At 44.1% G+C, this 15,097-nt stretch overlaps 1 protein-coding gene across 5 annotated transcripts in view; it reads right to left on the bottom strand.

The window, feature by feature from the left end:
- Positions 1-15,097, bottom strand: part of GALNT11 (polypeptide N-acetylgalactosaminyltransferase 11) — a 51,451-nt gene that overhangs the window by 22,400 nt on the left and 13,954 nt on the right. For 4 of the 5 annotated variants that reach the window (XM_066385364.1, XM_066385367.1, XM_066385366.1 and 1 more), the window contains 3 exons: positions 8,139-8,471; positions 3,596-3,719; positions 1,539-1,705 (listed from right to left, as the gene is read on the bottom strand). In XM_066385364.1, the coding sequence (XP_066241461.1) occupies positions 1,539-1,705; positions 3,596-3,719; positions 8,139-8,433 (586 nt within the window). In that variant the 5' untranslated portion in view covers positions 8,434-8,471. Of the gene's footprint in view, positions 1-1,538; positions 1,706-3,595; positions 3,720-8,138; positions 8,472-8,579; positions 8,693-15,097 lie in introns of those variants that run through there. The other variant, XM_066385368.1, reaches the window with a different exon arrangement.

Genomic DNA, 15,097 nt, shown 5'->3' with positions numbered 1-15,097 from the left:
AGGAGGTGAAACTGTCTGCTCCTCCATAGTTATCTTGGAACAAACCCCAATGGGACTGTTTTCTTAATTTCTCTTTGTGATCATTCATTATTGGTGTATAAAAATGCAACTGATTTCTGAATACTGATTTTGTATCCTGCTACTTTCCTGAGTTCATTTATCAATTACAGTAGTGTTTTGGTGGAATCTTTACGGTTCTCAAACAATGCCAGTTTTCCCTCTTCATTTCTAATGTGGGTGACTGCCGTGGACTTTTCATACCATGCTGAATAAAAGTGCTCAAAGTGGACACCACTGTCTTGTCCGTGAGCTTGAGGAAAGACGCATTTAGCTTTCCCCTGTTGAGTGTGTGTTAGCTTTGTCACATATGGCCTGTCATAAAAAGATTTTTTTTTCGCCTCTCAAAAGAACTTAATAACTACAATTTTAATGTAACAAAGCATCACAGTCAATAGCAAGAAAGAGGATTGACATAGGAAGACAGATATACCAAGGGTGGTCTCACAGTGACCACTTCTCGAAAGCCACACCACTGGACATTTTCAGCACAACCTTCTCCTAATTTTCATCCAGGTTTCACAACATTCTTTTTGGCTCCTGGCTCTCTGCCTCCCTGGCCAGCCTGTCTGCCCTCAAGGCCACAGCCAGTTTCTCTCTTGCCTTTTTCACTTTCAGAGTCTATCTCCGGATATCCCCAGGGGTAACCTGCTGTCTGCACAGAAATTGAGGGACACAGAGACCGGTGCCTGGGATCATTTCTGCCTAATGGGAAGAGCATGCAGGGGTGGGCTGTGGGCTGTTGCATAGACACCCAGGACCAGCATGGCCTGGTTTCCACCTGCATTTTGCGGTGCAATTATATCTATGGTATTTGCGACATCCAAAGTACTGAAAAGTTCTTCCTCAGTGCTGTAGGCCTGAAGCCCCTGCAGCCTCCTGTATGCACAGACTTGCTGGGGCTGCCCGCAGGTCTCCTTTCGTTGCCTGCACCTAACCTCACTGCCAGGATGGGAAGTTATCCTGGTGACTGGCCTCTTGAAAATGCAGCTGGTCAGCCTCATAGGAAGTGCAGACCTTTCACGACGTCTCTACTTGGTCTTGGATAAAAGGAGTTGTCTCTTCTTCTCTACAGTCTGGGACATCATAGTTCCTTTGAGATTTCCCAGAAAAGGCTGGTGCAAAACACAGCTTGATGTAAGTTCTCCCATGGCTGCAGAGTCGTTCCGCTGCCCCACTCCTGAGATGCAGGCAACCTGTGGCTTGCTGGAAAATGCCAGATTTTTTTTTTTAATGTAAGCCAGGGGAAAAATTCCAAGGGCCAAATTTGGGTAGTGCTGTTTGCGAATGGATCACCAAGGCAATGCAATTTCTTCACAATGATCCTGTAATCACTGAGCGTGCATTATTTGTGGTTGGTTCTATGGCAACTGAATGCATAGGTGTCCCCCATCCACTGCATACTGAAGGCCAGCGCTGATGTTGTCAATGCGACAGGACAACAGCTCAGGCACCCCGCCCCCAGTTATAACACTCCTTACCAAAGTCACTGTCATCGTCCACAAGGATGACCTCATGGAGGAGCCGTGCTGGCGTGCGGTCCAGGACACTGTGCACAGTCCGCAGCAAGGCTGACAGGGCCTCGTTGTAGAAACAAATCACCACACTAGCAACGGGCAGGTCCAAAGGGTATGCTTTGTCTTTACACCTGCAAAGATGAAGGAGACAAGTCCCAATGTTTTAAAAGGCCTAAATGTTTTAAATTATTCAGTAAACATTAACGACTACCTTGTCCAGTCTCTGCCTTACATTACCACAACGTTTTAAAAAGTATTTAAGAAAACAATGTGGTTTCTTACTCAAGTTTTAACATTTGTTAATTTCTTCCTCTGATATGTGGTCCTCTTATTTATCGGTTAACACTTTTTTCTTTTATACTACCTACATCACATAAAACCACTGCAAGTCTTTAATGCGGCACTTGTAAGCTTAGCTTCTCCTCACGAGGTTTCCAAGGGAAAGAACAGAAATAAAAAAACTCTGTATTTGAAAGTTTTACTTTTTGACCGGTAATAGAAAAATATTTGAGTAAACTATGAGATATATCAAGAAATGGAGGAGCTTCCATGAAGCAGCGTACGCAGGCGGCTCTAACAACCGTAAAGAAACCGCCGACTCCCAGAATCACACTTGAACCCCACATGTGTCTGCACAGCACACAACGCCTGGCCAGCCTGTCAGTGCTCTGCCCCACAGCCACAGGGAGCCATGTCAGGCCCTCTGATGGACTGCGCACTTTTATGCCTTCGTCTGCTCCCTACTCCCTGGCACCATTCTGGTTTGGGGACCCCATCTCCCCAGTTCCGGTCACAGTGCCATCCTCATGCTACTCCGCTCACTTGTGTCCTTACTGTCCCTGTTACACCTGTGAACCCAGAAGGGTCTGACTCTATCTATTCTGAGGTCTAACAGTGCCTAGCAAACAGAAGGTACTCAGAAAAGCCTATATACAGAATGACTAACCCACGAGTGGAAAGCCTTTGACGAAACAAGAATGAAAACAGAAAAGTGAGAGGATAAGTAATATTCCTCATTGCTTTTGGTCCTTTATGCCATGAATACAATAAATTAACATTTAAAAAACAAACAAACTTATGTTCAGAAGGTTATATAATTATATGCAGTTAGCACCTTTCTCCTTTTCTCCCCCACATGATTTTAACTTTTAAAAGAGACATGGCAAGCCAGACCGGTGGTGGTGCAGTAGACAGAGCATCGACCTGGGACCCTGAGGCCCCAGATTCAAGACCCTGAAGTTGCCAGCTTGATCCCAGGGTCACTGGATCAGCAGAAACCCTACCCCGCCCCAGGGTCAAGGCACATATGAGAAAAAAATCAATGAACTAAGGAGCTGCTTAAAGAAGAATTGATGCTTCTCATCTCTCTCCCTTCCCATCTCTCTCTCTCTCTCTCTTGCAAGAAAAATTAAAAATAAATACTCCTGAATTAAAAATAAGTAAATAAAAGGGACATGGCAAGCTATTAGAACTGTTTGTACAGGCCCTGGCTGGTTGGCTCAGCGGTAGAGCGTCGGCCTGGCGTGCGGGGGACCCGGGTTCGATTCCCGGCCAGGGCACATAGGAGAAGTGCCCATTTGCTTCTCCACCCCCCCCTCCTTCCTCTCTGTCTCTCTCTTCCCCTCCCGCAGCCAAGGCTCCATTAAAGCAAAGATGGCCCTGGCGCTGGGGATGGCTCCTTGGCCTCTGCCCCAGGTGCTAGAGTGGCTCTGGTTGCGGCAGAACAATGCCCCGGAGGGGCAGAGCATCGCCCCCTGGTGGGCAGAGCGTCGCCCCTGGTGGGCGTGCTGGGTGGATCCCGGTCGGGCACTCTCCCCGTTTCCAGCTTCAGAAAAATACAAAAAAACAAAAACAACAAAAAAAACCTGTTTGTACAATCTCAGACCCTGTGGATTCAAGCACAGTGCAAGTGGAAACCTGTCTTAAGTTTCCTAGTATCTGAAAAAGAAAGCCTGGCCTTGAAGCCAGGTGCAGTGGAGGGAGTGACAAGGTCACTGCAGCGGGGACACGACATGACGTACGCTGCACTCCTCGTGTCGGGCACGTCTCTGCGGTGGCCCACGCGGTTGCTGATGAGCATATTGAAGGCATGCTTCTGGTAGCCCAAGTCTCTCAGCTCCTGATCACGTTCATTGAAAATCATACCTGCAAAGGAGTCAAGGTGTCGTCATTCTGTCGTCACTGGTGAGTCAGAGAGTGCATTAAATCTGCAAGGGATGGCTACAGTTACCGTTATACTGAGACAGTGAGAAAATCTGGACTTGAAACTCTCATAACCAGGTGACAGCCATGTTTCTCAATCCGTTTTCGAAAAAAAACTGAGATGAAAGCCAAATTGTTAGGAGTCCAGCTCAGAAAAGCAAGTGTGCCTTCCCCATACATAACACCTTCTCACTAGTCACAAATTTAACATTTTCAAGACCAAGAAAAAAAACAACTTAATGACTTTTTTCCATATAAGCAATAATTATAGAGCCCATATAGATGTCAGCAGGTCCCAGTTACAGGCAAGTTTTTATATGAACCCTTCCCCTTAAAAAAGACCTGAGAAACCCTTCTATAAAAAGTCATCGGCTCCGAGATTAATCACAAAGGCCCCGTGGAGCTAACCCAAATAACCTTCAATCCCATACCCCTGCTGTGACTCTGTCCACTCTCTCACCTGGACCTGGACCAAGCCTCTTTTTAAAACCCCCCCCACCCCCTGCCAAACCTCCCCCCTCCCCCTCCCGGAATGACTCTTGCAGCAGCACTTTGCAAAGTCTGGTCACAAAAACTACTTCCACTGGACAGGAACAGAATGTTAGAAGGAGAAGAAAGATCCCAAGGTCAAGTAAGTCAGGAAATCACTGGGTTTTAAAGGTTGAAGGTTTTTGTTTTTTTTAATGGTGAGACAACTCTGATCCTTTAATAACAGTGACTATATGGATACCTAGGTGTGGGGGGAGATAAGGCAGTGTTCCCCCAATTTACTTGACCACACGACTGGAGTCCCCAGGTCCACTCTGGGAGACCCCTCTTCCTCTGCCTTCTCTCTAGAACTCTGGAAGTTGGAGCACGCCCTTTGTTAAATACCAAAGACCAAAGCTCTTGAGGCATTGTATACAAGGATGAAATCTGAATGAGAGCAGAGAAGGGCTCTGTGCAAAACAAAAGAAAATAAAAACTGCTGATACCCACACCTAGAATAGTGCCTCACACAAATTAGTTTCTCAACAAATACTTAGTTAATTCCTTCTAAGTTAACTTTATAAGAAGTTTAGTGAAGATTTTTTTTCATTGTTTGGGTTACGGTAAACTGTACAGAACTGTAACAAAACTTACCATTAGTGACAATGAGTGCGTTGACAGTGTTGTTCAAGCATCACAATTACCTAGCTGCAGAATGTTTTCACCACCCTGCAAAGACACCCTTTCCTCCCACCCCCAGCCCCTGGTTACCATTGCTGAATGTGCCTGTTCTAGACATTTTGTATAAAAGGAATCACAAAAGATTTGACCTTTGGTGTCCTACATCCTTCACTTAAAACATTTTTAAGATTCGTCCATGTGGAAGACTGTACAATAACTTCATGTCTTCCTATGCCTGAATAATACTCCGTTGAATCTCTACCACATCTTCTTGTTTGTCCTGTCCAGTGGTCGGCAAACTCATTAGTCAACAGAGCCAAATATCAACAGTACAACGATTGAAATTTATTTTGAGAGCCAAATTTTTTAAACTTAAACTATATAGGTAGGTACATTCCTTATCGAGGTAGCACCCGCATGTGGTATTTTGTGGAAGAGCTACACTCAAGGGGCCAAAGAGCTGCATGTGGCTCGCCAGCCGCAGTTTGCTGACCAGGGTATCCTATTGGCTGATGGACATTTGGGTTGTCTCCACCTTAAGTCCGACGAGAAAAATACCGCCATGACAATCTGTACACAAATTATTGTTTGCATGCCTGTGCACAGTGCGTCTGGAATACACCCAGGAGTAGGATGAGCGGCTAGGTCATATTAATTCTACGCTGTTCACTGCGAAACTCCTTTCCACAGTGGGCTGTGCCATTCTCCATTCCTTCCAGAGATGCACGAGGGCTCCGTGTTTCCCACAGCTGCACCAACACCTGTTACTTTCCTTTTTAGAAAAATCATAACCATCCTAACAAATGTAAAACAGTATCTCATTGTGGTTACGGTTTGCCTTTGTGTAATAACTAATTATGCTGAACACCTTTTCTTGTGTGGGGTGGTTGGCTACCTTCTTTGGAGAAATGTCTATGAAAGTCTTTGTCCATTTGTAAGTTGGGCTATTTGTCTTTTTTTTATTTTTTTATTTTTTTTTTATTTTTTTTTTTATTTCTTCATTTTTCTCAAGCTGGAAACGGGGAGAGACAGTCAGACAGACTCCCGCATGCGCCCGACCGGGATCCACCCGGCACGCCCACCAGGGGCGATGCTCTGCCCACCAGGGGGCGATGCTCTGCCCATCCTGGGGGTCGCCATATTGCGACCAGAGCCACTCTAGCGCCTGAGGCAGAGGCCACAGAGCCATCCCCAGCGCCCGGGCCATCTTTGCTCCAATGGAGCCTTGGCTGTGGGAGGGGAAGAGAGAGACAGAGAGGAAAGCGCGGCGGAGGGGTGGAGAAGCAAATGGGCGCTTCTCCTGTGTGCCCTGGCCGGGAATCGAACCCGGGTCCTCCGCACGCTAGGCCGACGCTCTACCGCTGAGCCAACCGGCCAGGGCCTATTTGTCTTTTTATTGTTGAGTTGTAAGAGTTCTTTAGATATTCCGGATAATGGACCCCGCTAGAGAAACAGCTAGCAAACACTTTCTCCCATCATGTGGGTTGTCCTGTTCCCTTTCTTGGTAGTATTCTTTGATGTACCCAAGTTTTTATTTTATTTTTTTAATTATTCATTTTAAAGAAGAGAGAGAGAGAGAGAGAGAAGGGGGGAGGAGCAGGAAGCATCAACTCCCATATGTGCCTTGACCAGGCAAGCCCAGGGTTTTGAACTGGCAACCTCAGCATTCCAAGTCGACGCTTGATCCACTGTGCCACCACAGGTCAGGCCCCAAGTTTTTAATTTTGATGCCATCCAATTTATCTATTTTTTCTTTTGCTGCTTGTACTTTTGGTGTTCTAAGAAACCACTGCCAAATCCAAGGTCATGAAGATCTATCCCTATGACTTCTTACATATAGGTCTGACCCATTTTGAGTTCATTTTTACATATGATACAAGGAAAGAGTCCAACTTCATCCCTTTGCCTGTGCGTATCTAATTGTCCCAGTGCCATCTAGTGGTACCACACTGTTGTCTGTGTTTGTGTACATACATACATACATACATACATATATATATATTTTTTTTTTTTTTGCTTAATTCCTTCACCTTCTTTCCTCTAGTCCTCCAATCCCCCCGTCTGACAGCTGTCAGTCTGTTCCATGTATCCATGCTTCTGTTTCTATTTTGTCCATCAGTTTATTTTATCATTAGATTCCACATATAAGTGAGTTTTATGGTACTTGGCCTTCTCTGACTGGCTAATTTCACTTAGCATAATACTCTAGTAATCTCCAATGTTACTTCTTTATAAAACTTTTACCAAAATAACTACTAGAACTTTCCCATACTAAATGGCTATCTGAAAAAGATTAGAAGGCGTATTTTATGAAAATTAAAGTATTAGCTTGTTTCCTCACATAATTTTATAGACTTTTGACTTCATGTATTAGAAAATCATTAAATCGTAGAAACTGATTTCTTTAAAACTATGATCAAATGAAAAACATTGTTTTAACATTTCCTTTATGTTCTGTGGCTCTTTCAATCTCAAAATCTTTTACTATATTACTTATTATTTGATGCTTCCATGACAAGATCAATTTTTTTAACTTTTTAAAAAAACCAAAATTGCTCATTTTTCCCTTAAAATTGTTTGCTAAAACCAGTACTCTCAAATTATAACATTCAAAAAACATATATAGACAACTCTTGCTACCAAATTGAACAGAATATAATTTTTGAAGAAAAATGTATTTTATACTCAGTTTTTATAAAATCCTAATTTATATAATCCATATTTAATATACTTCTGGCACCTAAATAATTCTTACAAGCAGAAATTAAACATAACCTCAGCTTATTTCTTAACCCAGTGGTTTATGTTGTTTTAATAAACTCTGTGCCTTTCAAAATATGTTCAACAGGGTCAAATCATGTTTCAACCATTTCTTTCCCTTATTAAATGGCAGTAATTAAAATCTTCCTCCATAGGTTCTACTGTCTTTTCAGCTACTTAATTTTTCATTTTATATTCTGGGCCTTTCTATATAGTTTCTCCCAAGTCCTTATAAAATACTGAAGCCAGAACTGGACATATTACAATAGAACTCCCTCTAAGTGTGCAGAAATCGTAAGGACTCAGCTAGCTTGTGAACAAAATAAACTGTTAGGCAAAACCAACACACATACTCTAATCCCCTGAGCAACACACAATTTACAGGATTAAAATTTAGGACTTCCAACAATTAAATATTCCGAAATGCTGCTAGCAAAAATCAGATACACTCACCCAATTCAGAAGAGAATTTCACGCTGCCTTTTTCTGCATCTTGAATATGATTATCTACCACATCGTCAATTTTGTTTGCTTTGAACTCTAATTCTAACACTCGATTTGGACCTCGAGTGAAACGGGGATAGAATTTTTTGGGAAATGGGCCATGGGGCCCAGACCCCTTGACGGGCACATTCTTAAGCGGCTGAGTCACTTCACTGAAGTTGAAATAGATAAAAAGCAGGACCGTCCAGGTCGCAGAGGTAAAAAGGCATCCATAACAGAAATAGCGAACTGTGATGCTGCCCATTATAGACCTAGCATAGCGGAAGGGTCATCTTCGGTTTCCTAAGGAAGAAAGATAGATCTGTTAGACATTTCAGGACATGTAGAAGTCATTCACCAAGTTCAGTCACTGCTTCCCACACCACCAAGTTGCCCTTCCGAACTGTTTACTTGGGACCCCTACGCATCCCATGAATGAAGATTCAGATGAAAGGAATGTGGATAGCTGAATAAAAATAAATAAATAAATTCCACAATGAAAATCCCAGGCCAATGTATCAGTGCTCAGAAAACCAACAGAGGCAAATAGCTGACTTATTCAGCTGCCCCTGCTGTTAATGGATACCGCTCCACCTTTGTTCTGGATTGCTTTCAGTTTGGTGACTTTTTTTTTTCCAGATTCTAACTTGTTTTAAAAAGTTTTTCCATCAATTTTGAGGGGAGAGGGAAGCATCAACTTGTTGTTCCATTTAGTCATTCCATTTGGTGATGCACACGCTGGTTGCTTCTCATGCGTGCCCTGACTGGGGATCAAACCTGTGGCTTCAGCACCATGGGATGACACTCTATCCACTGAGCAACCCAGCCAGGGCCCACAGTCTTTTAATGAGGAAGATACCAGTACAACATGTGTCAGGACAGTACATCTAAGATCGCTTCCAACTGGAAAATTACAAGACGTTTTAACCCAAGGACCTTAAAAGGCAACTTTTTAAGAAGTTCTATTTTCTTTTTTTTTTTTTTTTTACAGAGACAGAGAGAGAGAGAGTCAGAGAGAGGGATAGACAGGGACAGACATGAACGGAGAGATGAGAAGCATCAATCATTAGTTTTTCGTTGTGCATTGCAACACCTTAGTTCAGGGGTCCCCAAACTTTTTACACAGGGGGCCAGTTCACTGTCCTTCAGACCACTGGAGGGCCGGACTATAAAAAATACTATCAACAAATCCCTATGCACACTGCACATATCTTATTTTAAAGTAAAAAAACCAAAATGAGAACAAATACAATATTTAAAATAAAGAACAAGTAAATTTAAATCAACAAACTGACCAGTATTTCAATGGGAACTATAGGCCTGCTTTTGGCTAATGAGATGGTCAATGTCTGGTTCCATATTTGTCATTACTAGCTGTAACAAGTGATATGACGTGCTTCCAGAGCCGTGAGGAGTGCATCCCGTGTTACCGGAAGTAGTACTGTACGTGACTGACGCCGCGCTTTGCAGCACTGCCACATACAGTGCTCCTCTCACTGACCACCAATGAAAGAGGTGCCCCTTCCGGAAGTGTGGCGGGGGCTGGATAAATGGCCTCAGGGGGCCGCATGCGGCCTGAGAGTCGTAGTTTGGTTGTTCATTGATTGCTACCTTAGTTGTTCATTGATTGCTTTCTTATATGTGCCTTGACCGCGGGCCTTCAGCAGACAGAGTAACCCCTTGCTCGAGCCAGCGACCTTGGGTCCAAGCTGGTGAGATTTTGCTCAAACCAGATGAACCTGCGCTCAAGCTGGTGACCTCGGGGTCTCGAACCTGGATGCTCAGCATCCCAGTCCGATGCTCTATCCACTGCGCCACCGCCTGGTCAGGCCATAAAATGTTCTATTTTCTAATGAAAGATTAAACCTATCCTAATACCTACTCTAGTTTAAACAGTTACATTTTAAAATTATAACGAAACGAGATCAAGTGATTCTGTTTTTCTTCTCCTTCTGATACCCGATAAACAATAGGGCATTGCCATTTTCTCCTAAGCTTTCTGGTAATACTTGGTCTTCATGGAGGCCTTCCACAACTCCCTGGGGACTTCTTTGTAAAGAGCCCAATGGACATACAAAACAACCTCATAGACCATTAGGGCAGAGACACCTATATATGAGAAACAGACACAGAATAAATCTATAAAGCGATACTAATACATTCTTATTTCTGCAGTATGAAGTAATTTAAAGAAAAAAATAGCATCTCTCCCCTCAAATCAGGACAAAACAAATCAGCATTGATTAAGTCCCACTTCAAAAATTAAGCAGTTTTGTATGTTATGCCATATGCCTAGAAGATGATGGGTAAACAGCTCAATTTCTTGACTATCTGCCATCCAAGTAGTTATTTTACTACCAATTTCAAAAGCTTAAAAAACAAACAGAAACTCCCACCACAAGAAGACCACAGGAGCGGCTGCAAAGGAAAGTCAGGTACCAGGGAAAGCACTCTTCTGTCAGCTGTTAGCATGTTCAAATGAAAAAAAAAATGCACATAAAAACTGCTCCTTTATTTAGAGGTAGAAGAAAATGTTCTCTAAGCAAGGTGAATGGAGCCATCCAGGCAAATAAGACAAAAGTTGAAAACCTGCCACTTTGCAACAGTAAATATAAAGAATACAGAGTAGAGATCTAAGTGTGAAACGTTAGGTTTTCACTAAAAACAGACAATGTCACTTCCTGAAATACTCACTTGAGCAAACAAAGAACATCAAAACTACAGGCACTCCTTCCTGAAAAGGCCGTGCAGTCCTGAAATTCAAGACTAACTCCACAGGCTGTGCTGGTTCCAATAAGGAACTCTGTGTCTAAAGAGCCAATCCCTTCTTCAACTGTATGAGATTTCTATTTAGATGGTTTTCCACAAACAGCTCCAGGCCTTCCCACCACCACCCTGGCCTCCTTAACCCAGAAGGGAGCCATGCAGAATGGACAGGGAGGGGAGAGCCAGCTGTCTTTATAATCACAGAAGGCGGCAGAGAACGGTAATTAAGGGCTATTTCATCAAGCGGCTCTTGACATTCAATGCACATCTTTTTCTTTACCCCAAATCCACCGGCATGTTGGGCGATGTCCAGAGCCCTTCAAAACCCCTAGCTTTAGAAGTCTTCATTCATATTCCTCCTATTAACTTTCACCCACATTCTATTTAAGTAACCCTGCCCCTACCCTGATTTCATCACCATTCAGAACTCCCGGGGCTCTGCGCCAAATATGCTACAGCAGAATTTGCAGAGGTAAGGTTAGGAATCGGTAGCTCTGGTAAACCTGGTTAGTTCTGAAGCACAGGCAGATTTGGGCATCAATGGTACATTGAAAAGACCAGGGTAAATTCTAACTGTAAGGTATTTTTCTCCGCTGAGAAGGAAGGAAGAGGGCTCGGAGCCACAAAGTGCGAAATAATAAACGGCTTTATTGAGTACAGAGTGCGCATCCCGCCCAGCGAGGTTCCCCGGCCCCAAGGAAAGATGGAGGCCAGGGAAGTTGCAAGGATTAAACCGCGTGGGAGATATTTAAAGGGGTCCCTCTAGGGAAGTCGAGCTAATATGATGTGGTGAAATCTCATTGGCTGGCAGACGGTCGCTTTTTTCCAAAGGGTTCCTGCAAAACTTCTTTTGGTGCCCTTGGCTGTGGGCGGTCCTAGCCAAAGTTCACGGGTCTGAGTTCCCCACGTGACCATCCCCCATTATCCACCGACCTTACACTAACCCCACTCAGCCACATACCGGCCAGACAACAGTAGAAAAATGACCAAATCTTCTCAGCCTCTTTCTCATCAACTGTATTCCAAGTAAACAGTACCGTCTGTCTTAACTGAATACTTCTCCCTCCTTTTTACTATATCTTAAATTTAACATGCACATACACGTGACCATCTGTCCCTTACAGTGACCTACAGGCTCCTATGTAATCTCACACTGCCTCCCTGACCACACCTCCCACGACGTCCCTCCTTTCTCACTTTGTCCCAGACAGAGGCCTCCAGCTGAGTCACTAAATATGGTCCATCACCCCTCCTCACCCCCCCTTTCAGGAAGGATGCATGGGTTCTTCCCTCTGCCCAGAATTATTCTGTCTTGGCTACCTTCCCTTCTGCGAAATCTTTGCCCAAATCTCCCCTTCGCAGTACGGTGCGGTCTGGACGGCCTCACTTGAAACTGCCACTTGACCCTCCGACACTGGTACTTGTGACCTTCCCTCCTCCGTGCAACCTGCCACCTGATTGCTTACTCGTTCCATTTATTATTCGCTGTCTGTCTCCCTCCTGCTAGCATGAAAGCTTCACTTGAGCCAGAACTTGTGTCTGTTCTGTTTCCTGCAGTAACCCTTGAGCTTACAGTAAGACCTGCCACACAGCAAGCACTTCAGAAATACTTGTTGAAATTAACGAGGAAAAATATCATTGTAATAAAGTTATCAATATGCTTGCAAAAATGCTGGGAATTTCTAGGTAAACATATTACTATCCTACTTAATCTGAAAGCAAGGCATGAAGTTCATGACTACCTCATTTCAACAACAGTAGAAAACTAGGTAGCACAACAGCTCAATTTATGATTAGAAAAGGTACAAGAAAACAACAGGCTCCCCCTGCCCAATTTCATCCAAAAAGGTCTCTGTGATGAACACAGAGATTCTTTTCCTTTCTGTCCACAGCCTGGCCTCAGGCGTCCTCTCTGCAGCCAGCACCTACAGGCAGAAAGGAGAGGTCCTTTTTCCTCACAACCTCAGCCGCAGGGTCTGGCCCTCTCTGTGCTGGCCCTTCCCAGAGCCCCACGACTCGTCCACGCCACACGTGCTCAGTGTCACAGTCCTTGTTTCCTGAACTGGAAAAATGTATCGGTGTCATAGTCCTTGTTTCCTGCACTGGAAAATGTATTAAACCATTAACTCCCAACAACACCAGCAGGTTATTTTCCTCAAGCTGTATTATGCAATTCTTTAGAGGACATATTTTGGGTTGTTGACTCATGCTCAATTAAGGGACCTAGAAAAACAAGAGAAGTTCATAAAACATTATCCTTTCTTTTTATATAATTAACAAGAATAGTCTTCAAATGCAATGAAGACACTCAGTTTTTATACAGGTCAAGAAGTTAAGATCCAAAAAATGAAGTGCAGAGCAGTCAGATGCCTGTATTTCAATAGAACAACAGGTTCTCAACTGCCTAAGAATTAAAACCTCCAAACAAAAACCAAAAGCTGAATTTTTAATCTAATTGATGGGAACAGATAATGAATCCAGCATCTACACAGTAAAGGGTCTTTTTGTTTCCTACTGTTTGCTATCCCTTCTATAGGCAATTACCTACGCTTCAACAGCCAAGGCTGAGAGTCTGTAAAAAGAATGGTCAAAGCAAACACGTAAAGGTTAGTTAATATACCAAACAACTAGTGAACAGATTCTTTCAATCATAAACTTGAAGAATTAAGCCAAAGTTTCAGCAGTTAGAGATCACTGTAATTTTTTTTTTTCAAAAGGTAAACGACTAAAACACTGACCAGCTTTGCAAAAACACTCAGTGAAATAAAGAAAGGACAGCTGTTACATTTTTCTTCAGTTGCAGTCCAGTGGTGGCTCAGGGGCAGGGGTCCCCGAGCTGAGTCAGGGTTTGGCTGGGAAGCACAAAATGCGGAGAGGTGCACGCAAGGTGCTGGTCAGATGGATGGGGCCCTGGCTAAGCCAGGCGAGGAGAAACAGAAGGATGTGGAAGATGCAGCATGATGAAACAATACAGATGGACCGGTAGCTCAGGGGTCCCGGTGTGGCTGAATCACTGTGGGAGTTCTGTTACCTGACAGAGTGACCCGGACAGATGAGTGTGGTGGCTGCAAGAAGACCTGCAAACACTCTGACTGTGGAGAGGCACAGCCAAGGACAGAAGAACCCTGGCCAGACACATGGACTAGGAAACATCCTAGTGAATAATTCGCCTATAGTACAGGCACACCTCACAACCCAACTTACCACTGCCACTGTGAGCACCTACTGCTATTCTATCAAAATGCGTGCGGCACCCTATTTGGGTCACAGAAGTCTAAAATCTCATGAGATCCCAACAATTTAAACCCCAGCATCATTAGCAGATTAGAGTGAGGGGTATGTCTCAACAACATGATAGTCGGTCCTAAGACCCACTGTGAGGTGCTTTTCACAGTCAGCTTCTATTAACACAGACACAGCACACACCAGTTACTAAATCATGATCCATAAAGCAGTTAAATCATGTCAAGTTCAGCCCTGGCCGGTTGGCTCAGCAGTAGAGCATTGGCCTGGCGTGCCGGAGTCCTGGGTTCGATTCCCGGTCAGGGCACACAGGAGAAGTGCCCATCTGCTTCTCCACCCCTCCCCCTCTTCTTCCTCTCTGTCTCTCTCTTCCCCTCCCGCAGCCAAGGCTCCACTGGAGCAAAGTTGGCCCGGGCACTGAGGATGGCTCTATGGCCTCTGCCTCAGGCTCTAGAATGGCTCTGGTTGCAACAGAGCGACGCCCCAGATGGGCAGAGCATCACCCCCTGGTGGGCATGCCGGGTGGATCCCGGTCAGGTGCATGCAGGAGTCTGACTGCCTCCTCATTTCCAACTTCAGAAAAATACAAAGAAAAAAAAAATCATGTCAAGTTCACTAAGCCAATTCCTGTGACACAGTGTCACTCTACATGTTGCTATAAATCATGACATTAATCCTCCAGTCGTAGCCTATTAAGTACACTGAACAACCCAATACTTTTCTTCTGAAAACCACTGAATAATCCTAAAGGAAAGGCTGATACTGAGGACACAGTCGGGCACCCTGCTGGCCAACCCCATGCAGGGTGCTTCGGGTTGGTGTTGTCAGCTGCTATCATGCTAAAAAAGTCCTCAGAAAATACCTATGAGCAAAAATTAAAAACTAAACACCACCTGAAATCTCACCACTATTAATGTTTT

The sequence above is a fragment of the Saccopteryx leptura genome, chromosome 5 (assembly GCF_036850995.1).
Source record: "Saccopteryx leptura isolate mSacLep1 chromosome 5, mSacLep1_pri_phased_curated, whole genome shotgun sequence".
Classification (NCBI taxonomy): domain Eukaryota; kingdom Metazoa; phylum Chordata; class Mammalia; order Chiroptera; family Emballonuridae; genus Saccopteryx; species Saccopteryx leptura.
This window is presented reverse-complemented; position numbering and strand designations above follow the sequence as displayed.